At 26.9% G+C, this 27,437-nt stretch overlaps 2 protein-coding genes across 2 annotated transcripts in view; one reads left to right on the plus strand and one right to left on the minus strand.

Annotated features, from left to right (window-relative positions):
• The window catches only part of LOC111613347 (complexin-like), a 48,657-nt gene extending 27,236 nt beyond the window's left edge, over nucleotides 1-21,421 (plus strand). The window contains exons 3-5 of the mRNA XM_023354694.1: nucleotides 14,972-15,138; nucleotides 15,688-15,732; nucleotides 19,016-21,421. Coding sequence (XP_023210462.1) covers nucleotides 14,972-15,138; nucleotides 15,688-15,732; nucleotides 19,016-19,105 — 302 coding nt within the window. The 3' untranslated portion in view covers nucleotides 19,106-21,421. The remainder of the gene's footprint in view (nucleotides 1-14,971; nucleotides 15,139-15,687; nucleotides 15,733-19,015) is intronic.
• A 3,941-nt stretch (nucleotides 21,422-25,362) lies between these two features.
• On the minus strand, nucleotides 25,363-27,248 carry LOC111613024 (major centromere autoantigen B-like). The gene has a single exon (XM_023354328.1). The coding sequence runs from the start codon at nucleotides 26,531-26,533 to the stop codon at nucleotides 26,135-26,137; it is 399 nt and encodes a 132-aa protein (XP_023210096.1). The 5' UTR covers nucleotides 26,534-27,248; the 3' UTR covers nucleotides 25,363-26,134.
• Between the last annotated feature and the right edge of the window lie 189 nt (nucleotides 27,249-27,437).

The raw sequence follows: 27,437 nt of genomic DNA on the forward strand, positions 1-27,437 counted from the left end.
ACAATAATCTTCAGTGTTGCGTGACTGTACACATTCTGAATCATTTACTGAAAATAATAACTTATAAATTAAAAAAAAAATGAATATAAAAAGATAATTTTTCTATTTTTTCAAACAGAAAATTTGTCTTTTTATGTTAATTTTTATAATATTCTAATTCTTTAAATAATTTACTATTATAAGAAACTATAGTTATATACAATTTTAAGTAATATGCTTTTAATACCTTTTAACAATACCAAATTAATCATTTATGATGACACGACAAGATTTTAATCGCCATATATTGTCAACGATTTAATATATTGCAATTTAAACATATAATTTCATCGCTATAAATATATAAAACCAAAGCATTAAATTATATTCATTCGCGCACCAAAATTAACGTTATTAAATTATTTTATAAAAAATTATTGATGATTCTTTATACTTTTTACATCGAGCCGAAATATTTTGGCAACGTCTAACTTTTCATTACACAAAAAACCATTTGCTTTCATCTATAAAAATTACATGTTTTCATATCTTAAACATTCTTTACCAAGTTCATTCAAGAAAGCTAAATTTTGCGAGGACGATAAACAGTAATTTCTACAGAGTATTTTTTTTTCATCAACTTTTATACCAAATACTGTAATCAACAACAAATAGTGGGAGCATTTGCTGATAGAGAAAATGGATGCTTTCCATTCATTTGCTTGTGTTGTTGCAAATCGATTGTTTTAGTTCAGGCGATAAAGAATTCCATCCTTACAAGCAGTTTAGAGTCTAAGCAGACCATTACGGTTTATCTTTCATACCAAATAAACTACTTACTACTCGAAAAATATCAAATTTTCTTTAAAAAATTCGCTGATTATACAAATTTTAAATATTAGAATTTCATTGTTTTATTATATCCGAAATACAGAATAAATATTTATTTGTGTTTAATATTATTATCATTATTATTTTTTCTATTGAAGTTAACAAACCAAATCAGTATAACAGGATGTTAATTCGAGAATTGTTTGTTACTTCAGTTTATAAAATCGAAATTATTAAATATTCCATTGTAAAATTAAATTCTTAAGAAGTAAATTATTACGTAAGCAATGCGTTTTTTTCTGTTGATGGTTAAATAATTCTTCATTGATATTTGTAATCAGCAAAAATTTGCTTAACTAATCATCCTGACATTTTGCTAATTGAAGATTGCAAGGAAGAAAAATGAAATCATCAATTCTTTTCCTTTGCAACTACTAATTTCTATTTTCTATATATTTTTTTTTTCTCTGTGAATTTCATAAATTTAAAATAATTATTCCTTCATTAAATTTTCATGATTTTCTTTTTTATTTCTTAAATTAAATTATTTACTTTAATAATGTAATTAAGTATAAATTGTTTTCTACATTGAATAAAATTTAGAAAGTGAATTTCATTACCTTGGCGCCAATCACGAATGTGGATAGAATACAAAAGTGATATAAAAGTTTGATCATGTCTCCAATCAATTAATTTGATTACTTCAGGGTTGGCTGCAAACGATGCAATTATACGGAATGTACTTTCGCTGTTCACGAGTGGCACTTTGGACAGTGGCATTATATTAGTAAAATTTTCTGTATTCCAAAAGAATTTTTAATTCTCAAAATGTTGTTAGTTTCGAATTTGCATGGGTCATTAATTATATTTAGCTTCGTTAAACATCCATTTACTACCGTATAATGTAAAAAAATAGGGTCACTAAAAGCGCACTGACACACGAGATTGATCCCGAATCGATAAAAATTCCAAGAAACTTTTCAAGAAATTTTTAAAGAATCGACTGAATTTTGATTAAATTTATTGAAACTTAATAATGATTTTCAAACTAATGGGAATTTTATAAAAGTATTAAGCTCGTTATTTTCTAATATATTTTTTTCATTTTTGACTCTCTTTTCCCTTGGACGCTAAGGGGATGTTTTTTCCATACCTATTTGAATTTCGGCCAGGCCCTCAATGTAGGCAAACTATTGTCGTGGACGGGGCGATATATATATATATATATATATATAGTTTATAAAAAATTAATAATCAATAAAATTTCATAAAATAAAAATTTTTTACTGTTCATATTACCTTATCATGTTAATTATTTTGTATATAATTTCAAGGTATTCAGATAACTTTGAAACCTTCTAAATATTTCGAATTGCACGAAAATCTCCGAATTCTTTAAATATTTCGAAAAACATCTTTGCGTTTGAAACTTCAAAGTACTTCGAAAATCCTTCACTCTGAATCATTTAAACAGTTCAAATACTTCTAAAATTGAATATTTTAAAAAATACTTAAAGCGAATCCTTTAAATTTCTATGAATTTACGTAGTAAATAGTAAATTCATAGAAATTTAAAAGATTTAATTTGTAGTAAAGGGAACAAAACTCGACAAATAATGCATTTAATTTGAATATAAAAGTCGTATTGTAATAATGTTATTATTATTACAATATCTTTCTTAAGCCATTCAATATTTTATAGGTAATTTTATTTTAAAAAACACAAAGAAATTTTAATTAACACGGGATCAACAGGTAACTCTTAACTGAGAAAATAGTCTTATCCCAGCGACGATACATCTAAGCAGATGATACAACGTCATAAAGTTAATGATATTACATTGTTCCAGCAATCCATACTTGTTTCACGTTGCAATTTTCTTAGTACTTTGAAATTTATGACATCTTTTGGCAAGATACGTAAAAATATTTTTAAGTACAGTATTTTCCTCTTAACAAATACCCTCCGAAAATTATACATTTGTACGAGTGGCTGTAAAATATTTTATTTTATTTTTCTCAACTAAATGCATTGTTTCTCGGATTTTAAAATCTATTTTTCTCATAAAAAGAATGTTAAATGAAAATTGCGTTACATAAAATTTTCTTTCTTAACTGGAATTAGTAGCTGCATTCGTTAATTAATCCTCATAAATCTCTAACAATAAACTTCATACCTCTATAGATTTAATTAAATGTAATTATTTCGCTACATTAGTAACATTATCGTTGAATTATTTATTTTCTAATAAAATATATTCTGATATTAAAAATAAACAGCTTTAAAATCGAATTAATTTTGATTTATAATTAAAATAATTTTGTTTTTAACTGTTGATATAACGAGTTTTATCGAGTCAAAATTTATAGCGATAAACAGAGACTATTTTTAAAAATTAAATTAAAGATTTACAAGATTCTAATCGCTATAAACCCATATTTATTATCAAATATTTTATTTTTTAGATAAATTAATCGTAGTTTAATTATAACGGGATTATAGAGGTTTAGTTTTAAGGAGAACTTCTCATCGGCACCCAAAAATCACACTGAGAAAAATAAAATTGCCTTTAAAAATTAGGAAAATGTTAATTTATATTATTGTATTTTAAAATAAAATATAATAATACTGCATAGATCNTAAGGAAATAGATTTTAAGATAAGAAATTCAAATTTTTATTTAAATTTATATTCATTTTATAAATTTATTCGTTCGTCTATAAATAATTGACTCGACAACTCAAAGCAGAAATTTAGCAATTTTGACTGACAGCTTCTCCTTTTGAAGTGTATGATATTAAAATACTCGATCAAAAATTCGAATTGGATTCTTAATATTTATATAATTTGAAAGTTTTATCGAAAAGTTTTAAAAGTTATAATTACGTTAAAATGTTCACCTGTCAATTTTATAAAAAAAAATTAAAAATATATTCTATTATAATGGATTTAAAGAAATATTGTTGCGAATTTTTTAAAATTCCTTGTTTAAACAAACTAATTTCATTTAAAAGAATATTCTAGAATTATTTTTAAGTTCAAATTCTTGTAATGTAGAAGAATTAAGAAGGAGAAAGTTGCTCTAAAAATTGTTTAAAACATGAACTGTAATCGGAGCTTGGTAATCTAGTTTCTGTAAAAATGATCCTCTTCTAATGAATCTGAAAGCATGATGTTGTTACATAGGATTTATCTTGTTAAAAATAAGAAAAGAAATTGCCGAAACTCTAAAATTAAATGTCTTTTCATTAAAAATTTCTATAAAAATAATTTAATAAATTATAGAAATTTATTTTGTCTATCTGAAAACATTATATGAAAAATGAACCATAGAGAAAATATAGAAACTGTAAAAATCTAGAACTCAAACATAGAAAAAGAACTATTTGAAGGGCTTTTTTTCTAATTTTGGAAGTGAAAATATAGTACAGATTCGACTTACTGTATGACACATTTAAACAGTTCTTGCTATTTCAGTTTCTGAGAAATCTTAAGGGCAGACATTCAGATGGACAAATCAATAAAAAAAAAAAGTACAGGCTATATTTTTAACAGCTCAATCAAAATACCCGAAAAATATAGATTTATGAATAACACATTATTTATGAAGTTTTATAACCTTTATAAGTAAAATATATTTTTTATATTACAAATTTCAAATTAAACATGGAATATTTATAACTGATATATTAATTTAATATTATGTAATTTTAGTTCAATTATTAATATAAACTTTAAGATATTTTAAAGCAGCTTGAATATTAACTTTTAAATCAATAAAATTGTATTGACCCATTAATATCAATATTACATATGAACAGATAATTATTATGTATCAAATTACATTTTGAACCGGAAATATTCATAAGTTTTCAAAACATTATTTAATTTTTAATTCATTATTAATTTGTAAATAATAAATTAAAATTAATTCATAAATAAGTTTTTATTTTGAATGAATAATTATTGTATAATAAGCATTTAAAATGTAATATATTTATTATTTTGCGTCATTTTAAAAGAAGTATATAAATTATTGATAATTCAGTTTATCCAAATATTGAAAAATTTAATACTTTTCTAATTCACTGTCATATAAATCTCAAAAATTTGAAATTCTGGAGTCATTGTGAACTTCTAGAATTTCAAATCTTTTGAATTTATTTCAAATTCTAGAATTTACTTGACGTTAAAATAGCCTGTAAAGTATATATACCCAAATAGCATGTAAATCTTCATCCATCATCTGCAGAAGAGGAAGATCATTGTCAAGAAATATTACACTTACATTTTTCCAATTTTAGAGATTTTATGCAAACTTCTTTTCTTCAATGTATTTTTTCAAAAAGAAAAACAACAATTGATTCCTGTCAGAATCAAAATGAAACGATTTAAATCATTAAATCATCGTGCGTTTATATAGAAAAGTCATGATATAATTCTTGTATATTTATTTAATGTTTAAGATTATATTTAAAATAAATTCAATATTATATTATATTATAAATAACCTTTAAAATCGTTATTAATAGATTTATAATGCTAAACGTTCTAAAAACCATTTTAGATGGATTCTTAAATCTTAAAATTATTGCTTTTAAGATTAAATTTTATTTTAACATTATATTTAATCTTAAAAAGTTTCTAACACGAAATTATTTATAATTTTCTGTACTTTTGAATTGTTATATTAAGTGATGATTTAAAAAATTGTTTAAAACAACGTTTAATAAGTATCAATGTACTGTTACGGAGAATCCGAGTTCGAATTCCATCCAGACCTTCATAGTTTAACGTAGGTAACATCGGTCGGAGCGTTAATTTTCCATTACCTTAAGTTGGTAATGGGAAATAGGTGTGTGCATAAAATTAATTTAGTCTGATTTATTTATCTTTATTTAAAATTTTTGGTTGAGGGACATATGCCCTCTCGCTTCTTTAATACGCCTGTTTTTCCCCATTCCTCACTTGTGTTGACATACCCATTGCGAGTCGGTCCCATTTATAATGGGCATAATTGTAGCCTGCCATTAGCCTTCATTGTACTGTTCGTCGCTTTCATTGATCAATCAATTATTTAAAAAAAATGTAATGCAATTTTTTTATTAATAAAATTTTATTAATTTATGAAACTTTTGAAGCATAAAAATAATTTTTTAGAGAATGTTAATGATTAATTATATATATAACTATTAGTTTTTCTTATATAATTAATTTTTCATGTTGGTAAGCTTCACTTGTAAATTTACAGATACGTCAATAAATAATTTCTTTGCACTTATCAAAGTAATAAATTTAAAAATTTAATAATAGTTTTATATAACAAATTGTAAAATACAAAACTCTTAGAAATAATTACATGGACTTTTAATTAAAGACAATTGTAAGAATTGATTTCTGCATTCAAATGTCCTTTACTTAAACAAACAAAATCTACAAATTTAATTATTAAGAATTCCTTTTTTTAAAATAAAAATTAATAATGCGGATTAAAAATTTAAAATAATTTAATTTATTAAAATACAAAAAGCACTTTAAAAAGTATTATTAGTTTTTTTTAATTAATATTTAAAAAAAATAAAGAAGCACTGTAAAAATTTTCTTCCTTTTAAAAGTTAAAGGAAGTCTTATAAATTTATTCATTATAAACTTAAAATATTTTCATTATCAATTAACTTATAGCTCATAATTTATTAAGAAAAATTAACTATTAAATTAATGCGACAGCATTTAAAGTACCGAAAAAATGTTTAAAAAACTAAATTAAACTGGAAAATTTTAAACGATTTCATTAATTATGTTTTAAAATTCCTTTTTTTGAGTTAAAATAATAGTAAAAATCGAGTTACGTCTTTGTAAATAGACATTATACCGAGGTTATAAACTTACTAAAGTCTATTCTTTAAGATATTATACTCTGAAAGTTTACTTAGTTGCGAGTCTATAAAACAAGTCAAATATCATCAATAGCTTAAACAAACATTAAGGAAAAAAATTAGAAAGGAGGGTTTCTTGATCCAACTTTTGTCGAGAATCACGTGTTAACCCGGTAATTGTGTCGCTGCGATAAAGTTGGTACCCTGTTTAAAATGCCGGACGACAAACTGGCAAACTCCCGCTTTATGATCCGAAGTAACGTTGTTAGGTTCAGATGCCAGACAAAGGACAGTAAATTTCGTTCCCTGGAGGACAATGCAGGAGAACAAAGAACTATATAAAGTTCTTCCGGAGTGTTTCTTGCCTACTAAACAATAATAGCATCGAATTTACTTCAAACAGTATGAATTCTTATAGCAGTTTCTCAATATGGAAAGTAGCCATTTTGCCAATTTTTTAAATACTCGGAGGGATAAAAATTTGCATTATAGCTATCGATTTTTATGTTTTGTTTACTAAATAACGTCTTCAAATATTTATCGTGCGATAAAATTCAGAGACTCGTCCTTTTTTTTGCCTGTTTCGAGATGTGCAATGCGTTAAGTCGCCGTGGCACATAAGGAAAAAGCGTGTTTCACAAAACACAATTGATATAAGAATCTATAATTCGAATAGTTTAATTTCTTGCGTTAATTATCTAGTACTTGTATAATTTAGAATCGAGGTAATTACGTAATTAGAATTTTAAAAAATTCCAACTTTTAATACTTTCGTGAAATCCTCCATCTTGCAAGAATCGTGTACTTCTCTGAATTATTTATATTTCGCAAATCCTAAATCTCAAGGAGGAGAACTTTTTGACATCTTAGTGTGGATACACTTTAATACTTAACAAGAGATCAAGAGCAATTACAGGAGTAAGAGCCCTTATACGAGTACATCAGCTCTTTTGCCTCATAAATTATTAAGTTCTAGATTCGATTTCGGAATTAAAGTATTTCTAATAAAGTTCGATTCTTTAAAAGGTTTTTCCTTTTTAATTTTTAGAAGGTAATTAGAAGAGTGAAAATGATACAAAATACATTAAGTAGACTGAATAAATAGAACATAAGTTCCACCTGTCGACAGATCTACAAAGTAAATGTAAGTTTTAGAAAAAACAAAAGAAATGATTCAGATTCGGACATTTCCAGCTGGAAAACATTATCCCATTTCCCGTGATCCATCAATGTCGGAAATGACTGCTGGCTGAGGAAAGGACCACATTGGGTGTACACTGATAATGCATGGTTTAAAATTGAGATTTTTCACAAAAACAACAACCACAACAAAGTACAATTTGCACAAAATTGTATATAATTAACATTGTTTTTTTCTTAACTATAAAGAAAGATGATTATAATTGAATTCATCAAATTATAATTATATTCACATCAGATTTTCACAAATTCTTCTATTAAAATATCCGTGAAAACTTTTGAATTTCATAAATTTAAATATTATCGGTTTTAGTTTATTACTAAACTTTAATTTATTCTGTTCATGATTCAAAAATAGTTGAATTTTTAAATATTGAAATGATTTTCTAAGAATTATAATAAATTATTTCCAGCTTATTTAAATGAATTAAAAACTTTGTTCGTGAATGACAATTCAAAACCTTTTTTTTTTTTTAAATTTTTTTAAAGTAGAAGATTTATATTTCTTATTCGTTACTTTTTTCGTAAAAAATGTCACAAACTTATCATGCCCAATGGCATTATAAAATAAGAATTGCTTAAGAGGCGAGAGAATCTTTAACACCTCATAATGGTGAAATTTAAGAAGATTCAGAAAAATCTAATGGCAAATGTCAAATGTCAAGAATATATAAAAATATATTTTATTTACGACATTTGGAAATGATTTTTTTTTTGGCAAAAAATTTGAAAATAGATTATTATAATTTATTTAATAGATTATTATTATTATTACTATTTTCGAACTTTTCCATTTAAAATTGAACATCAGAATTTATATTATAAATGAATTCTTATAAAAAATAAATCGAAATTGTTTCATATTTTTAATCTATCGAAAGTCTCTTTTAGTTTTTTAAGTAAATTTCTTCAGATTTCGCATTAAAATGTAATTAAAACTAAATAAATGATAATATTTGACAACATCTTGTAACTAATGTTAATGTTATTGATCTGAAGGTCATCACAACATATTTTGTAAGAGTAGAAATNGCATCAGAGCCATCACTATAATCATCATCTATTCTAATGTTAATGTTATTGATCTGAAGGTCATCACAACATATTTTGTAAGAGTAGAAATTGAAAATATAATAAAACTTTATTAGATTTAAAAAAGAAGAAGAAATAAGTAGACAAATTATCAAAATGTCAAAAGGATTTATTTGAAAGAGGAAAATCTCTTTTCTAGCTAACATTTGGCACAAATTTCATCCTTGGCCAGTTCCATTGATAAAAGTTCTGGTGCTTTCATGAATAGAAGTTCTCACTCCAGCTGCTGGACTCGAAGCAAACGAGATTTCACTTCATTCATCTACTGGTGCATTAACACTAATGGAATTTTGATACTCTTGTGTCTTTGCAAACATCGAAGATCTACTAAATATTCTCCCTCTTTTATATTTGTTTAAGTTCATTTACTAATGTGGCAGTTAAATTATACACTAAACATATATATACTAGAAACTCATTATAATATGTTATCTGCCAGCAACTGAAATCATCTCTCTGTTCACTCTGTCTTTTTCAAAAAATCGTATAGAATTTAATTTAAAATGTAAAAAATCTTCTCTCTTAACGGATTATGCAAATAATTAAAAAATTTTATCGAGGTGTTTATGTATATACAAAACGACACGGTCCGAGTCAATTTTATTCTTGTGGAATCAATAAAGAAAAACATATCCATTAGAGAAAGGTGGCTTTGAGCAATTTCCAAAAACAGCAGCTGTAACTTTCTGTTAGTAATCATATAAAGGACTAGGTTCTTTACTAGAGAAGAAGAGAGAAAGGGGGAAAAAATCTTACATTAGGAAGAAACGACGGTACATATTTTTAACAACAGTTGCACTTCGCCTCAGGTAATTTTCTTAATCACTCCCTTTATTTCGGTATAAATAGAATTTTTTATGTATTTTTTTAACCTCAAGATGGTGCTCATGACCTACTTTTGCCAGGGGCTGTGCCTTCGCTAAGTACTTCATACACAATCAATACTTCTCTTACATCTACACCGATGTAACTTTCTATTTGAAATGTTAAAAAAAAAATCACTTTTGTAATTAAGCAAACTTTCATATATCGAATTTACAAATGTAATGTCAAGTCATTCACGATAAGGCTTTTGTAAAAGTTTCCATAAAGCGCAAATTTACAAAGTGACATTAAAAAACTCCTCCCTTTTGCAACGTACTTTTCACTTTTTCTTTATTTTTCCTCCCTCTAAATCAATATATAAAATTGTATTTAAAAAATCTTTGGTTTCATTTTCATCATTAGTCATTCCATAAATCTTGATCAGGTTTATTGAAAATCCGATTTCTCATTGATCTAAACTTTTGAAATTCTCTCTTCTGTCGTGTTGTCTACATACAGCTTCTGATGACAAACGAGAAAGTGAAATGTTAAGAGTATGCAAATTTAACTTAGGAGGAGGAGAATTTTGTAGAAATTGATGGTCTAAGATAATAGCAAAGTAATATATTTTTTCCTTATTTTAAAAAAAAATATTTCTCGATTTCTATCTTTTAAACACGTAAAAGTTTTTACCGAATTTAAATTTAATTCTATGTTTACTTTGCAATTTTTAACTTTTAAACTCTACATAATCTTCATCAAGAAGTTTTTTTAACTAGTTAAGGAAATTCTTTCTAAAATATGTTTTCTTAAAAATTAGCAATTAAGAATCATTAAAACAAAAAAAGTTGCAATTAAAATCGCAGTTGGAGATAAGTTTAATAGAATTATAAAGAAGTAAAATTCTTTTTTAATTTATTATTTTTTTCTAAATTAAGTATTTTATAGAAGAAAATCTTTTTATTTTTTTTAATTTTAAAAATATTTGTTAAATTTAAAAATAAAAATTTTTTACTGTTCATATTACCTTATCATGTTAATTATTTTGTATATAATTTCAAGGTATTCAGATAACTTTGAAACCTTCTAAATATTTCGAATTGCACGAAAATCTCCGAATTCTTTAAATATTTCGAAAAACATCTTTGCGTTTGAAACTTCAAAGTACTTCGAAAATCCTTCACTCTGAATCATTTAAACAGTTCAAATACTTCTAAAATTGAATATTTTAAAAAATACTTAAAGCGAATCCTTTAAATTTCTATGAATTTACGTAGTAAATAGTAAATTCATAGAAATTTAAAAGATTTAATTTGTAGTAAAGGGAACAAAACTCGACAAATAATGCATTTAATTTGAATATAAAAGTCGTATTGTAATAATGTTATTATTATTACAATATCTTTCTTAAGCCATTCAATATTTTATAGGTAATTTTATTTTAAAAAACACAAAGAAATTTTAATTAACACGGGATCAACAGGTAACTCTTAACTGAGAAAATAGTCTTATCCCAGCGACGATACATCTAAGCAGATGATACAACGTCATAAAGTTAATGATATTACATTGTTCCAGCAATCCATACTTGTTTCACGTTGCAATTTTCTTAGTACTTTGAAATTTATGACATCTTTTGGCAAGATACGTAAAAATATTTTTAAGTACAGTATTTTCCTCTTAACAAATACCCTCCGAAAATTATACATTTGTACGAGTGGCTGTAAAATATTTTATTTTATTTTTCTCAACTAAATGCATTGTTTCTCGGATTTTAAAATCTATTTTTCTCATAAAAAGAATGTTAAATGAAAATTGCGTTACATAAAATTTTCTTTCTTAACTGGAATTAGTAGCTGCATTCGTTAATTAATCCTCATAAATCTCTAACAATAAACTTCATACCTCTATAGATTTAATTAAATGTAATTATTTCGCTACATTAGTAACATTATCGTTGAATTATTTATTTTCTAATAAAATATATTCTGATATTAAAAATAAACAGCTTTAAAATCGAATTAANGTGCCTAAATTTCAATTTTTTTTCAAACTTTTTCAGTGAAGTTAAATGGAAAATATGCAATTGATCTAAATCTTAATTAATTTTTTAAATATATATATTTTTTAGTATTCTTCTATAGAATTATACAGTATGCGGCAGCTGGTGATATTCAATGAATGAAATTTTGAATTTCATTTTCGTGGTGGAAATCCGAATGGCATGCAGTCACGATTGTTGATATTTGCTTTTCTATCAGTTTTGTTTGCATCACAGGCAGAAAACATGATAAAGAATATATTTTGCATTTAGGATTTTATGGTGACAACTCAAAATTTCATTAAGTTTTTTTTCCTCTTTTTGGTTAGCATTTTAATTAGAATCATAATTTTAAAAAGAAAATAAGCAAATGACTTTGTCGACAAAAACAAATTAATGTCTTCTTTAATTTTTCTTTGCGAACTGCGTTAACAAGGAAGAAAAAGGGATTTATTCATTATTATCGAATAATTAATTGCATTTTATTGCTTATTTTTTGTTGAATTTTGTAATTTTTATTTCCTTGTTTAATCATTTATCATTAATCTGCGTAATTGATTTTTTCAAAATTGTTTTTAGTAAACTCAACTCGTGTTTATAACTAAGTATAAATCAATTTTATAAACACATTTTAGTTCAGTAAGTATTCGTATGTTAAACAACAAATATATATATATTTTTTCATTTTTTATATAAGTTAAATATATTTAATTTAATGTTATAATGTATATGTGTTCCTTTCTTGTTTTTTTTTAGCAAAAGTATTTATACGATGTACAAAAGATTATTATAAAGCAAAGTAAACAGTTTATTGAATGTAAGATGTTTGTACAACTGGAAAAAAAAATGTACATATATAGTGAAAAAATTCCTTCTTTCTTCCGTATAGAAAATACTTTTATCTTTTCGACAAAAATTCTTATTTCGAATGACATATTTTAAATATTCTTTTCCCCCCAACATGGAAATTCTTTTTTTCAATTCCTTATACCAAAACAAGAAATTTACATCTTTATAATAAAAACACGTGTATATAAGTAAGTTTTTACTTTAAAATTTAATAAGCCAGTTAACTCATCGCCATCTCCACCCCTTTACCTCCCCTCTTCCACCTCCATTTCCTCCTCCTCCTCCTCCTCCATTATTATCACCATCCCTACTATGACGATCAGCATCAGAGCCATCACTATAATCATCATCTATTCAGAATTTCCAAGCCGTAGTTCGCGATCCCTACGTTGATATATATATATATATACAGTACATATGCCAAATATAACTTTTAATACGGAATGATTTATTTTATTACATTAAAAACGTAGGAATGAGCGTTTCAAATATCCTTTTCAATTAAATAAACATTTTTATTATTATTAAAATATTTTAAAATGCATAAATAAGCAAGCTTATGTGGAATAAATATATAAACGCATGAAGATGGCTGGAAGATTAAAGTATAATATTTATTTAGTGGAAATACTAGACAGATTTAATGTTATTTTATACATTAATATTTTAATGTTTAAATATGAAAATTTAGTAATATTAAAATTTTAACTCGATATATTTAGTATTATCTTCTTAAAAAATAGTATTCCTTATATAATCTGTTTAATAATTAAAAAGGTACAGTGGATAGAGTATCTGAAATTCATTATAAATTCTTTGAATATTAAAATAATTTTAATTTAATGACTTAAAATTGATCCGGACTGAAAGAGAACACTCGATAATGCTTTTCTTATTAAAAAAACAACGTTTAAACGCTATAAAAAATATGAAAAAATGCTGGAAATATTTATGATGATCTCGTAATTTTCTCGTAAAAGTTATAAATGACATCCTTAAAGAATAATTAATATTTAAATTATTCAATTAAATAAATAAAAAAAAACATGTTTGTCAAACAAACATTAATTTAATCCACTTATAATTAAAAGTCGTAATCTTTAAACATACAAAAAAAATAAATAAATAATGCATTAATTTCGAAGATTAAATATATATATATAAAAAACAAGAAGCTTTAAGTATGTAAATAACATGTCTTTCAGATGAAAGATTTTAATTTTTCTAATGCTTTCAATGGATTTACATCTTAGTTTTCTAGAATTATTATTGTATTTAATAAGGAAATAAGTAAACTGGGATGTACCTTTTGACATTCAAGATCGATGGATTGAAGTAAAGATGGTTACTGTTCGACATTACTCGTGTGTCAATAATTAGATCCTTGATGAGATACAGACACGATGATTGATTGAACTATGATATTCTACGCTTGACTGGTTTCTTCTTTCTTCTTAATTTCCATACTTTTTCCTGATTTTTTTTACTTTGTTTTCTACGAAAATTTATTAGCAAACTTTATAAAACTTTTTCTTTTTAAATGTAAAAAATTTAAAAATTTTTTTATAAAAATATATTTTTAGTAAGAACATATGTTGTGTACTCTGTAATCTTTTAAAGAATATTGATTTTTATAAATAATATATTTTTATATCTATTGTAGGATATGTTTAAAAGAAAGACAATTATTTGTTTAACAGAATCGAATTCTTTTAGATATTGATCAAGAAAATTTTATTGAAATAATCTGTTACAGAATACTTTCTTCTAGTTCGAAAGTAAATACTAAGAAAAAAAATCATTTCACGTGCCTAAATTTCAATTTTTTTTCAAACTTTTTCAGTGAAGTTAAATGGAAAATATGCAATTGATCTAAATCTTAATTAATTTTTTAAATATATATATTTTTTAGTATTCTTCTATAGAATTATACAGTATGCGGCAGCTGGTGATATTCAATGAATGAAATTTTGAATTTCATTTTCGTGGTGGAAATCCGAATGGCATGCAGTCACGATTGTTGATATTTGCTTTTCTATCAGTTTTGTTTGCATCACAGGCAGAAAACATGATAAAGAATATAATATTTTGTATCAAAAAATCCTTTTTTTTATATGTACGTATATATACATTCGAGTCAGCATCTGGTGACATTTAATAATCAGATTCGAAAAGAATTCAAACTTGAACATTCGGAACACGAATGTTTCCTTCACGTTGCATATTTATTTGGGCTATAAATAATGTAAATTAAGATATTTTAGGATGTAATTTTGATTGGTGAATGTGAAATTCCAGGTAGCGTAGGAGGTGAAAACGAAATGACGGAAGAAGAAAAGCAAGCAGCTGAAGAAGCTGAGAAAGAAAGATTGGATGCCTTGAGGGAAATCGAAGAACGACGAAAGGAAAAGCATCGTAAATTAGAAGAAGAGCGTGAGCAAATGAGGCAACAAATTCGTGATAAGGTACTAAATACATATATTCCTCTTCGTGTGTTTTGTTTCTGGCTTCTTACTCACTCTGTGGATGATACCGAGTCATTCATAGAGATGCCACTAAGAAAAATGATGTCATCATAATAATTTAAAATTATTATGACAAAAAAAATTGAATTCTTCAAAAACTAAATTTAATTTTAAGAAATTATTTAAATTTCAAAAATATTCAAAATTGTTTTGAAAAGTTTGAATGTTTCAAATTTCAAAACTATTGTTTGTGTTATGTGTGTTTAGTGAAAATTTGCTAGAAAAATTTAAAATAGTTACCTTTATTTATTAAAATATTTTATGAATTTTATATTTTTGACAAAATAAAGTTTCAAATTCGTGTTTACTTTTGAAAACTTTTCAAAATTTTCACTATAGATCACCATAAGTCCATTATTCATATCTGTAAACATTATTCCTCCATTTGAATTTATGCTAAAGAAATATAACTTTTAAAAGGAATACAATTTTTAGAGGAATATTTTTATTGTAAATAAAATATTTTAATCATATTTAAACTTTAATTAGTATAATATAAAGAAGAAAGAGGAAATAGAAGCTGAGAATNATTTTTTTTCTTTTAAAAAAAATATTATCCATCTATCTTCATTATTGAATATATATATATATATATATATATATATATGAAAATTATCTTTCTCTGTGGATTTATGAGTTTATTTTATAAAAGTATCCATAGGTTTTAAAGGCAGACTTATAAATTATAATATATTGTCAATCTAGAGAATTTTCTCATCGATTTTTCAAAAAATTCAATATAACTATAAAATTTTGTAGTTGTAAAGTGAATTTAATATAAATTTTTAAAAAGTAGACTCAAAATGGATACGAAATTTTCCAAAGAGTGGATCGTACTCTCCTGGTTGGAAAACATTGAATCTGGATAAATCCTTTGTTTTAAAGTAATAAATTCTAAATTCTTTACAGAAATTTCATCAAATGGAAAAATATCTAGAAAAGTACTTACCTTAATTTTTTCCATTCGAATCTTATTTTTCTTTCCTTGAACTAAAAGACAAAGCTTTACAAGAAAATGTTTGCGCTATAAACTATAAATTAATGATGTCAATTTTTGATTTTTACGATTATTTTATATATTAAAATTGCACAGAAACATTTTATTCTAAGGAATAAATCATACAAAACAATACAAAAAATATTAAAGAAATTTTTATAATACTTAACTTAGAGCCATAAAAATCTTAATTTTATGTCCTTTCTCTTTTTTTTTTTATTTCACATTATTAAGTTACAACAAAAATAAAATGTTAATAAAAGTTTTTAGACTATTCGTTTTAAATTATTAACTCGGTAAGAATTTATTAAGAACTTAATGTTGTTAAGATTTTAATTCAAAGTTCAAGAATATTTTATAATTTCAGCTTTTTTTTAATGCTGTTCATTAATATTTTAAAAATTATCCAATTTCTTTATCAAAAAATTATCCGGAAACGATTTAATACTGAGAAAGAATAGATATTTTTGAAAGTATTGAAAATTTTATTAATTTAAAGTGGTGAAAATTTTGTAAATTTAAGGAAAAACAAAGGTTGAATGCAAAATGTAACTTATTTTGGATCATTAACAACACTTGTGTAAAGTTTATCTCGTGTTTTTCTCTCTCAAATCAATATTCAAATCTACAAAATCTTCATTAAGAGTGTTAAAAAAATCTGAATCAGTTTCTCAACCAGTAGATTCCGATTTATTAGTTTGGAACTTCCTTATACTATATACCTCTCGGTTAAAGATTTCCAATACACTAAAATAATTCAAGTAAAATAAAAAATAAAAAAAAGTGAAAATCCTGTTGGGTTAAATAATTCAAGAATTCAATCCTCATCTAGATTTATTTAGATGGCATATTTTAATCAAAATTTTCTCTTATAATAACCTACAAATTGTTGTTTAACTTTTATGATTTTTTTGGTGTGGACACCAAAAAAAATCATGAAAAATTAATGTTAATATAAATTTACGTAGAGTTTATATTTATATTATTACCGTATGGTTTAATGACAATTGGTTGTAAGCTAAATAATTCATTCCGAAAATTACGATGTATCGATTGTCTACAGTAAATAGCAGTTTAAACATACATTTTAGTTGAAAATTTGATATCAAATATCAAATAATAACTAGTTGAAACTAAAGACAGACAACTACTTAGTTATTAGGGAGATTATAATAATTAGTTTGGCATTCTTCGCGTGTTTAGAATGAAAAATTGAAAACCTTATTACATAGAAGAAAGTTCGTACAACTTTTTATCGTCCAATGTTTTTATTCTGATAAAAAAAAAAATTATACGAATCACACCAAAGAAGCTTTAAAAAATAACGTCTATCTTCCATTTAATCCCCGTGGGGATTTTTCTATTTTCAGTTCTCGGAGGATAAAGAAAAGGATCGTAGACGTGTGCAGTGTGCGTAAACAGATCCTCTAACTTATTTTTTTATTGATAAGATAGATATTGCATAGGTAAGGGATATGTCGGATGATACTGCTTTAAGAATCAATAACAACCGAATAGTGCAAACTTCTTTACAGAACGTATCCGCCGGGGAACTATTTGCCATTCTATCGTGGATTCTCCCCCAACTCACATAAACATGAACTATTTTTTACTTGTTATGGATCTCGAAATGACATAAAAAGATCATTAGATTATTGTTTTTCTACCCATCAGCGAAAAATGCGATCATAGATTTTGCAGGAATTCCTTTTCTTTATTTCTTTCCCTTTCTTTAACAAAATCTATAAACGAATAAACTCGATAAAAAGTAAAAGGGGAGTTCAAAATGCCATTCTTCCTCTATAGAATTTTGATCATAAAAAGATTATTTCTGATCTGGTCGAGGTTTATCTTAAAAAGAAGAAAATCGAAAAATATTTTTCAATTTCTTATATTTTATATTAGGCTACATTAATGAGACCTTCCACTACATGATTAATGTAATTCCCATGTGAAGTCATTATTCGTCAACCAAGGTTAAAAGTAACCTTTTGTGGTTTAAATATGGGAAATTCGTGTCTCTATATTAAATATTTATAGTTGAATTTAAATTGTGTTACTCCCACGAATGTAAGTACTAATTTAAAATTCTTATAGATACAAAATATACCCACGGCTTCGTTGATACAATGTAACATATTATCAATAAATTTCGAACTACGCTCGACATGTTGATGGTTCATTTTAATTTTGTTTCTACTTCAAATATGTTAATCTTTACATTACATGGCGTCTAAAATAATTTAGAATCTAACTATAAATAAAATATTTCATGTTTGGCTACGCGAAAAATAATTGTAATACGCTCACCAGTGGATAAAATCACTCATTACTGGTGGCGATGCGCGAACATGCCACCAACAGGCCGCCATGTGGAGTTTTCCGGGTTTTTTTCGCGTGTTTGACACCTAAATAGGAGCAAATTTGCCATAAAGTGGGCGATCTGCCAAGGGGTACTTCCGTTGGCAGATCGCCCAAGATTATTGCTTTGACTTATTCCATCAGTCCTATCCTAATTCTACTATGCAACATACATCTATGAAACTCTATATTCCAGCATTCATATATATGAATCTTAGTGAATTTCACTATTTTTTATTTGTGACTTCCGTTTTGTCGTGACATTACAGTATTCATGAATAAAATTCGAAACTTTTTTGAATGTCACGAAGCACCGGTTAGGAAATTCAACCCGTACCACAATTTCGCGATTTATATACTGTTTATATTTCTGTTACACACGGATTTACTGTCAAGGATTTTTTTGACGAATCAATACTTTTTCTGATTAGGCCTAAATGAAATTGTTTTTTTAACTCGATGGTTTTCTTTACAGAGTTGAAGAACTCGCTGGAAACGCAAGTAAACGAGCTCAAGTCGACAATTGAAGGAAAGTGTGCTCTTCAATGAAATATCTGGCCATGTTCTATGCAACACTAATTTTATTTCTTCTAGAATATATCCGTGCAATTAGCCGTATTTCGAAATCGTATTTTTAGTCCAAACAAACAAAAAACACACTTTCTAAGTGGAAAAAAATCTTCATTTCACACGTAAATAAATGATATATGATTATTTACTTTAATTAAAAAATGGAAGCCCAAACGGAAAGGAATCAAATAATCCACATAACCACAAGACCAAATTGCCCCGCACCTATTGCTTGCGGATCACTTAACAGGTTTCCAAGACAACGATCCCACGCGCTCAGATGATGTGTCTCCATGATGATGTGTGTCTTGACACTTCAGCGATTGTCCTGTTATGTTTTGTATCCTCCTCCTTCCCCGGCTTGATTGCGATCATTCAGCTGAATGGCCCGGCGGTTCAATCACAAAACAACGAATATTCATTGTTCGCCGCGCTCTTAACTTCAAGGCACCTAGAATGTATATAATTACATATTAATGTGTGTGTACATGTGCATGTGTGATGTAAACTAGCTATTCTTTCCATATACCATCGTTGTGTCTATCCTATATTTTAAAAAAATCATCCTGAAACGTGCCAATTAATGGTATATAGGCATATCTTTCGTCGGCGAAGAAAGACTGTAGAACCCTTGTGTATTTATGATTGTCCGTGTTTATAACTATCATAGTCACCTATACATAGTCCAGTTTTCATAGATGGTGTCAAAACAGCATTTATCAATCGTTTCTTAATTTGAAAATGAAGGAATATCTAGTGAATTGATGTCAAATTCATTCAAAACACTTGATCTCCAGAAGATCTCTATATAAATGCAATGGGTTGGACAAGTGAAAACTGATGTTTAGCCCCAAAATTGCAGAAATATTTTAGACTTTTTAAGTCTATAATTTCTATAATAAAGAATATATGAATCTTGAAGTAAGAAAGAGAATTCTAGGTAAAAAGCTATGAAAACAAATAGGTCTTTTTAGGACATTTTTTAGAGATTCAAATGATGCATGAGAGACTGATTGAAAAATGCTGTTAGAAGTATTGGGGCAGTTAATATGTATATGTTCTATATGTTCTTTTTATAGTTAGATTCAGCTGCACTAATAGAGTACATATATAGAAGAATTATTTGAAGGCGAGGTCTTGATTAAAAAGTGGTGAAGTGATAAAATCGAGAATTGAGATTCTCAAATGAGGGCAATACATAATAAGACATTATATAAAAGGTGCCTTTATTCCCAGCATAAAGGTGAATTCTTGTTCTACATGCTGTATATAAATGTTAGTGATGTTTGTTTATATTGTTTAAAGCAATATATAAAAATTGTGGAAAATTTTGAAAATTTTTAATTGGTATAAGAATTGTTAGGGAAGATTCCAAAGACAAGAAACAGCAAAAATTTTTTCATTTTTCTTTTCCTTTTTTCAAATACATAAACTTGATATCCTCTATCAGTTATTTCAATGTTTCTGCTATGGCTTATCCTTTTTCTAGTAGGGTTGCCATCCTTACAACAATGATGAATCCTTAAAATAAAATTGATTGGGGTCTCTAAATAACAGGCCAGTTGGTGCATTAATGCCATTATACTAAATGCCTCTATTGAGAGAGCAGAGCGTATTAATAAGTGTATTTTATTATACACAAATTGCTCATTGAGAAGTTTTGCAATTTGAGATATTTTTAGTTAATATTTTTTGTATGGGAAATAAAAAAAAATTTCGTACTCCCGACTTTATAATCTAATCTCCTTGAAACCGAAACAGCTTCGGAATAAAATAATAATAATAGATTATTCAGGAGCTAGTTAGCAACTTTTAGTAATTTATATTTAGAAAATTATTATAAAAAAATACTATTTCTTGTACAAGATCAGATTTCCATTCTGAGAGATTTCCTGACAAGTTTTGAACTTGGCATAATTAAGAAAATTGATACAAGATGATTAAAAATATAATTATTTGTGATTCAACTGGAAAGAATTTGAACATAGAAAAACCTATAAAGATAGGATTTAACTTATGCGTGAAAATGAAGGACTGAATTAAACATCCCAAAACACGAAAGATTTTGAAAAAAATTGATTTCTAAAAGTAATATTGAAAACATAAAATTTCTAATAAGTCTCACAATAAGTGGCAACCCTATTTAAAATGTTTGGTACTATTCCTTTAGAAATCTTTGTTATTCAGAAAATTGATAAATTCACAAAATAATTTATTTGAAATTATAAATACTTAAATTCTTAAATTTGTGAATTAATTTTGAAGTTTCACAAGAAATATTACATTTGAATTAACCGTGCCTAGTTTTTAAATATTGAGTATAACAATTTTGTTTCGATGCATATTTAACTTAAATTTCAAAAACAAATTTATAAAATAAAATTTGATTATGTTTACAACATTGTAGAATTAATAAAAGATAAAGTTAATTTTGAATCCCATCCATCCAGTCTTCTGTTTATGGAGGCCTAATATAAACAAAATAATAATAAAAGATAGACCCCTATGTGATTAACTAAATCCAAAGGGCCTGGGTGCAGAGAACCTCCAGGAAGACAGACCTCCCATTTGTTCCCAAAACTGCAATTTCATAAAAATGTAAAAAAAATACAATGATAAATATAGTAAATATCTATAAAAAATTTTGAAATTCCTTCAATGTTACAAGTTCTCTCCATCTGTGTTGTTGATGATGTGTCCGTATTCCGCTCTCTCTCTCTCTATCTCTATCTCTATCCAATAGTCCGTAGCCCAATGTAGATCTCTTGAATGCTACTGGACCATAATCACTGTAGTCTTTCACTAAGTCTTTATTAGAATAATAAAATTTAGAAATAATTATATAAAAATGCTTAGAATAATTTTATGTAGGAAATCTTGAAAGTTATAATCTACAATATGTGGATTTCATTATTATAGTTTGGAACTGTTAGAAATGGTTGAATTTATTATTATAGAAAATTTGTAAATAATTATAAAAAATTGTGTATATTTTTATTTTATTTTAAGAAATGACAATATTCTTGTGCTTTAATCCTGATTATTATATATTTGCAGATGCCGAACATTTAGATATTCTAGTGTCTTTAGTTTCTCATAAACTAGATATCCAATATCCATGGTATGTTGAAGATCCAGATATCCATTGTCCATGGTAAGGTAGATATCCAGATATCCATTATCCATGATAAGCTAGATATCCAAACAATCTTTCCTCATTGATATCCAGATGTCCAGTTTCCTCTGTCTGCTGGAAATCCATATCCAGTATCTATGGTTTGTTGGATATCTTTATCCAGCATCCTCTGGATACTGGAGACTTAGATATCTAATATCCATAATTATGATCTAAATATTCGGCATCTGTATATGTTAGATATCCATAGATCCAACAAAACTTTACATGTACCATATCCTTATATGCCAGATATTCTAATGTATAAAGAATATATGATGTGATGTATATATTTCAAAGATTCCGGATATAAATTTTTGCTATCGGATGCAAAAGAATTATTTGAAATCACAATTTTTCATATGATTCTTTAGATTTGATAGCCTTCTGGCATAAAGTTCGAAAATTTTTATTCACTTACAGGTGTATATCCTCAGGTATATGCCTTATATTATTATTGTTTGTGTAAAGTTTCCTATTTTATCATTTACTATTAAATGTATTTTGAGTAAGATGCCAATACAGCCACTATTTTTCTCTTTAATTATTCAACGAAATAACATACTTCTATCCAAATGATAGAATTCATATTAGAATGTGCTGTAAAAGAGCAATAAACATAATGGCGATAGTTCAGTAGCTGAAATGATCAGGGATGTTCCCTTCAGTCACTTTTAAGTTAGTAGTTTAGTAGCATGGATTTTCAATACTAGTGCCTTTAAAAGAAAAAAATCCTGTGGTTGTATGATATCATTTATCAGAAAATAACTAAGCATATTTATTCTATATTAAATCCCTGACCATTCAACGGCAGCTAGTTATAGATTAAAAAAAAAAATAATACACATTAAATCTATCATTTGTAATTAGTGTGATTCTTTGATGTGTAGTAATTTGAATTTAGGAGTAATGTTAATTTATTTGTGAAAGACATATGAATGATGATAACAAAACTGGACATTCCCTGCTACACAATACCCACTTATACACACACATACACTATGGGCATTACATATTTCCAATACTTTTGTTTGCTTTAAATTCCAACGTTTTATAAACTCTACATATGATATGATAAATTAATGAAAATAAAAACATTTTAATTATAAAATTATTAAGTTAATCTCAAAAGCATTTTATGAATAATGATCATATGATCATGGTTATAAATCTGTGGCAATGCTTAAAAAGCATTAAAAAATGCCAAAGGTTATTAAATATAAAATATATATATATAAATAATGTCAAATGTACCAAAATGAACTTTGTAAATTATCAAGTTTTGTAAATTATATTAAAAGAAAGAGAAGCGTAATCTGATCTCTACCATGACTTAGAACTGGTACTCTACAAATTTGTGATAACGAGAATGGACATTCACATGGCTACTCCTTCAAAATTTCCGACCTATTCCTAAGCTTTAAAAAAAAAAGAAGAGAAGAAAGTGCGGGTAATACGATCGATGTTTTTTGATTATTCAAACTTATCGATGTGTCAGTGAATAGATTTAAAAAAAACTTTCTATATTAATTTAGGCAGGTGTAGATTTAGCACTATATGAGCTTAGAAATATTGGTTTTGTGTTAATGGATTAAAATTATTGCCAAAAGAAGTGCTCCAAATTCGTGTAATCTTGGTGTAAACAGATGTTATTAAAAAGTTGATTCAGATTTTATCGAATTTTTCTGTGTCTGCCATTCAATAAAGTTCATTTGTTGATTTAATAGATGTTTTCTTTATTTTTACATAGACCTAAGTGTTTGAATTGAACAAAATAACTTTTTATAAAACATATTACAATTAATAAATTGACATTATGAAAGCTATATATTTTTTGACTTAATTTTTCTATATATAATAAAATGAAAATAGAAATAATCTGCTAATCATATTGCAAATCTAAGATTATATCTATCTTAAGTTTTTTCATCAAAGTTTATATAAATTATAAAGAAGATATGGAAGAGCTGAAATGACTCAATGTAGAATAGCTTGGTATTGTAGTAAAAGCCTGATTTTTCCTTAGCACTTGCAATACCCAAATCTGAGGCACACTCAAATCCCTTTCAGATGAGTATCTAAAATGATTCTCATCATTTAGATACTCATCTGAAATAAAAACAACTAATGCATAGTTGTTTTTATTTCAGATGAGTATAAAAACAACTAATGCATAGTGCTGATTACATATCATTTTCTAATGTGGATAATTACAATTTAATATATAGATTACGTCAAAGGTTAAAATGATGATATCATATATACAGTGGAACCCCTGTTAACGAACATAATCAATTCCACGAGTCTGTTCGTTAACTGAATTGTTCATTAACCAAAGCAATTTTTCCCATAGAAATTAATGCAAATACAATTAATCCGTTCTAGCTGTCAATATTTTTGTAATTTTATTTGTAAAATGGGTTTTGTTTGATGAAAATATAAGAAAACGTAGTATCTATCATTACAGCAACAAATATGTAAACTTTATTTAATAAAGTAGCACTGTACATACCTTTGTTTCTACAGAGTTTAATGCTTGGAAAAGGAATCCCCCTCCATAAAAATATTGGGTAGCACTGCATAGGAAGTTTCTTCGAGTCGAGGTCTCTTTTGATAAGGAACAAGAAAGTGGTCTAAGGTTGATTGTCTTACTCTCTTAATCAAAATTTTTCTAAAATGCGCTAGCACAGTGTCGTTCATTAAATTAATGATCCTATTAGCCACAACTTTGTTACGATGGTGTTTCTCGATAAATTCCTGCACATCATTCCATTTTCTGCAAATTTCCTTGATCTCAGCACTGGTGATTTCTTCCCTAGCCTCTTCTTCTGACGAATGCTCTTCTTGTAAGACTTTCATCTGTTCTTCCTGCATGGCAACCAGCTCTTCTGTCGTTAGTTCATTTTGATGGTCTTTCAGCAACTCCTCCACGTCTGCATCATCTACATCTACTTTCAAACTCTTGCCAATGGACACGATTTCATGCACTACACCAGGAGAGCTCTCTTCAAATTCCAGAAAGTTTCGCTCTGGGACACAAGTTGGCCAAAGTTTCCTCCAGGCTTTGTCAATAAGGTTGATACAATGCAGGATGTTAAAATGCTCCTTCCAAAAAGCTCTAAGAGTTAAGTCAGTATCATTGGTAACCTGAAAACACATGGTAAACAGTGCCTTGGAATACAGCTTTTTAAAATTGGAAATCACTTGCTGATCCATTGGTTTCAGTAATGGAGTTGTGTTGGGTGAAAGGAATTTGACCTTGATGAAGTCATGTTCACTATCCAGTCGTCTGCCAAATTTGGTAGATGTGCTGGAACATTATCCATTAAGAGAAGACATGTAAGAGGAAGATCCATTTCCTAAAGATAACTTTTAACAGTAGGAGCAAACACTTCTGTGAGCCAATCCATGAATAAAGTCCAAGTTACCCATGCCTTACTATTTGCCTTCCATTCTATAGGCAATTTGGACTTCATCACATTTTTGCTCTTAAAGGCACGGGGATTTTCAGCATTGTAGACTAAAAGTGGCTTGATTTTGAGGTCACCACTTGCATTAGCACAAAATAAAAGAGCGAGTCTGTCCTTCATGAGCTTGTGCCTGGGAAGTGCTTTCTCTTCTTGGATTATGTACGTTCGTCTAGGCATTCTTTTCCAAAAAAGACCGGTCTCATCGCAATTAAACACTTGATTCCAGATGTATCCTTCACTTTTTACAAACTCTGCGAATTCATCTACAAATGCTTTTTCTGCTTTTTCATCTGAACTTGAAGCCTCCCCATGTCTTATGACACTGTGAATGCCAGTTCGTCGACAAAACCTATCAAACCACCCTCAGCTCGCTTTAAAATCCTGCCTGCCTGCACTTGTACTGGGTGTCAGGGTTAACAAGTCATTGTATAAATTTTTAGCCTTTTCACAAATTATAGCTTCACTAGCACTATCTCCAGCAAGTTGCTTTTCATTGATCCATGTTAGCAACAGTTTTTTAACTTCATCTAAAACTTTAGATGTTTGTTTTGATATCACATTCACTCCTTTAGCCACTTTGGCAGCCTTAAACGCTTTTTTGTTTTTAATAATTGTAGAGATAGTTGATTTTGCCACATTATATTCTTTAGCGATGTCAGAAACAGGAATGCCATTCTCATATTTTGCAATAATTTCTTTCTTTAATGCTACACTAAAACGTTTTCTATTTCCACTGTCACTTTTCTCTTTCTTTGGTGCCATATTGATTAAATATACAGTATAAATAACAAAACTAAAAAACGAAGTTTAGCACACTCAAAAAAGCAATGCTTACCTCACACAGGCCTAAGAGCAACTGAAATTTGTGAATTGGGTTTCCAGCCGTTCTTGAACGGCTGGAAACTATTGGGTTGATGCAAAAGTTCATTCCGTTTTTAGCACCAGCTGGCTAAAAACGTAACACTGAAGTGTTATTTCCTTCACATGTGTAAAATTTCAATGTTGTTTGACAAAAGGGATCTCAGCTAGTATTTGAGAATAAAGTTGTGTTACTTAGTTATATTTTTAAAATTTTGTTAAGCATTACAAATGGCAGAAAATAAGGAGCATTTTCGACATATTATGCTTTCTTATTTCCGAAAAGGCAAGAATGCTTCGCATACACAAAAAAAGATATATTCTGTGTATGGTGAGGGAGTCATTGATGATTCCACATGCCATAAGTGGTTCAGAAAGTTTGTGAAAGCAAGCTTACAAATTTGACCAAAAAGTCGTTAAGTTCGTTATCTGAATTTTGTTCATTATCCGAGACAAAATTTTTGCAAAATAAAAGTTCATTAACTGGGGTTCCACCGTATACTGGTGGAGGCTTAACAATTTATACTTATTCAATAAATATAAAATAGCAAATCAAGTATTAAATATGTATTGAAAAATAATATAAATTTATTTTTTACAACATAAAACATTTTGGTCTATAAAATAAATAAAATTAGTAACTTTTTATATTAAATTATATTATAGTATATTTTATATTATAGTAAATTAGTAACTTTTATAGTATTTTTATTTATGTAATAAATAAAAATACTATAAAAGTTTAAATATATAATCTGTATTCCTGGAGATGTTACATTTTTTTTCAGTTTAAACTTTATTTTTGAAG

The sequence above is a fragment of the Centruroides sculpturatus genome, unplaced genomic scaffold, assembly GCF_000671375.1.
Source record: "Centruroides sculpturatus isolate CEXI.00-Female unplaced genomic scaffold, Cexi_2.0 scaffold134, whole genome shotgun sequence".
Classification (NCBI taxonomy): domain Eukaryota; kingdom Metazoa; phylum Arthropoda; class Arachnida; order Scorpiones; family Buthidae; genus Centruroides; species Centruroides sculpturatus.

What these genes read in the sequence shown, in the direction of transcription:
- LOC111613024 (XM_023354328.1), bottom strand. Translation starts at nt 26,533, where the DNA reads ATGGCACCAAAGAAAGAGAAAAGTGACAGTGGAAATAGAAAACGTTTT.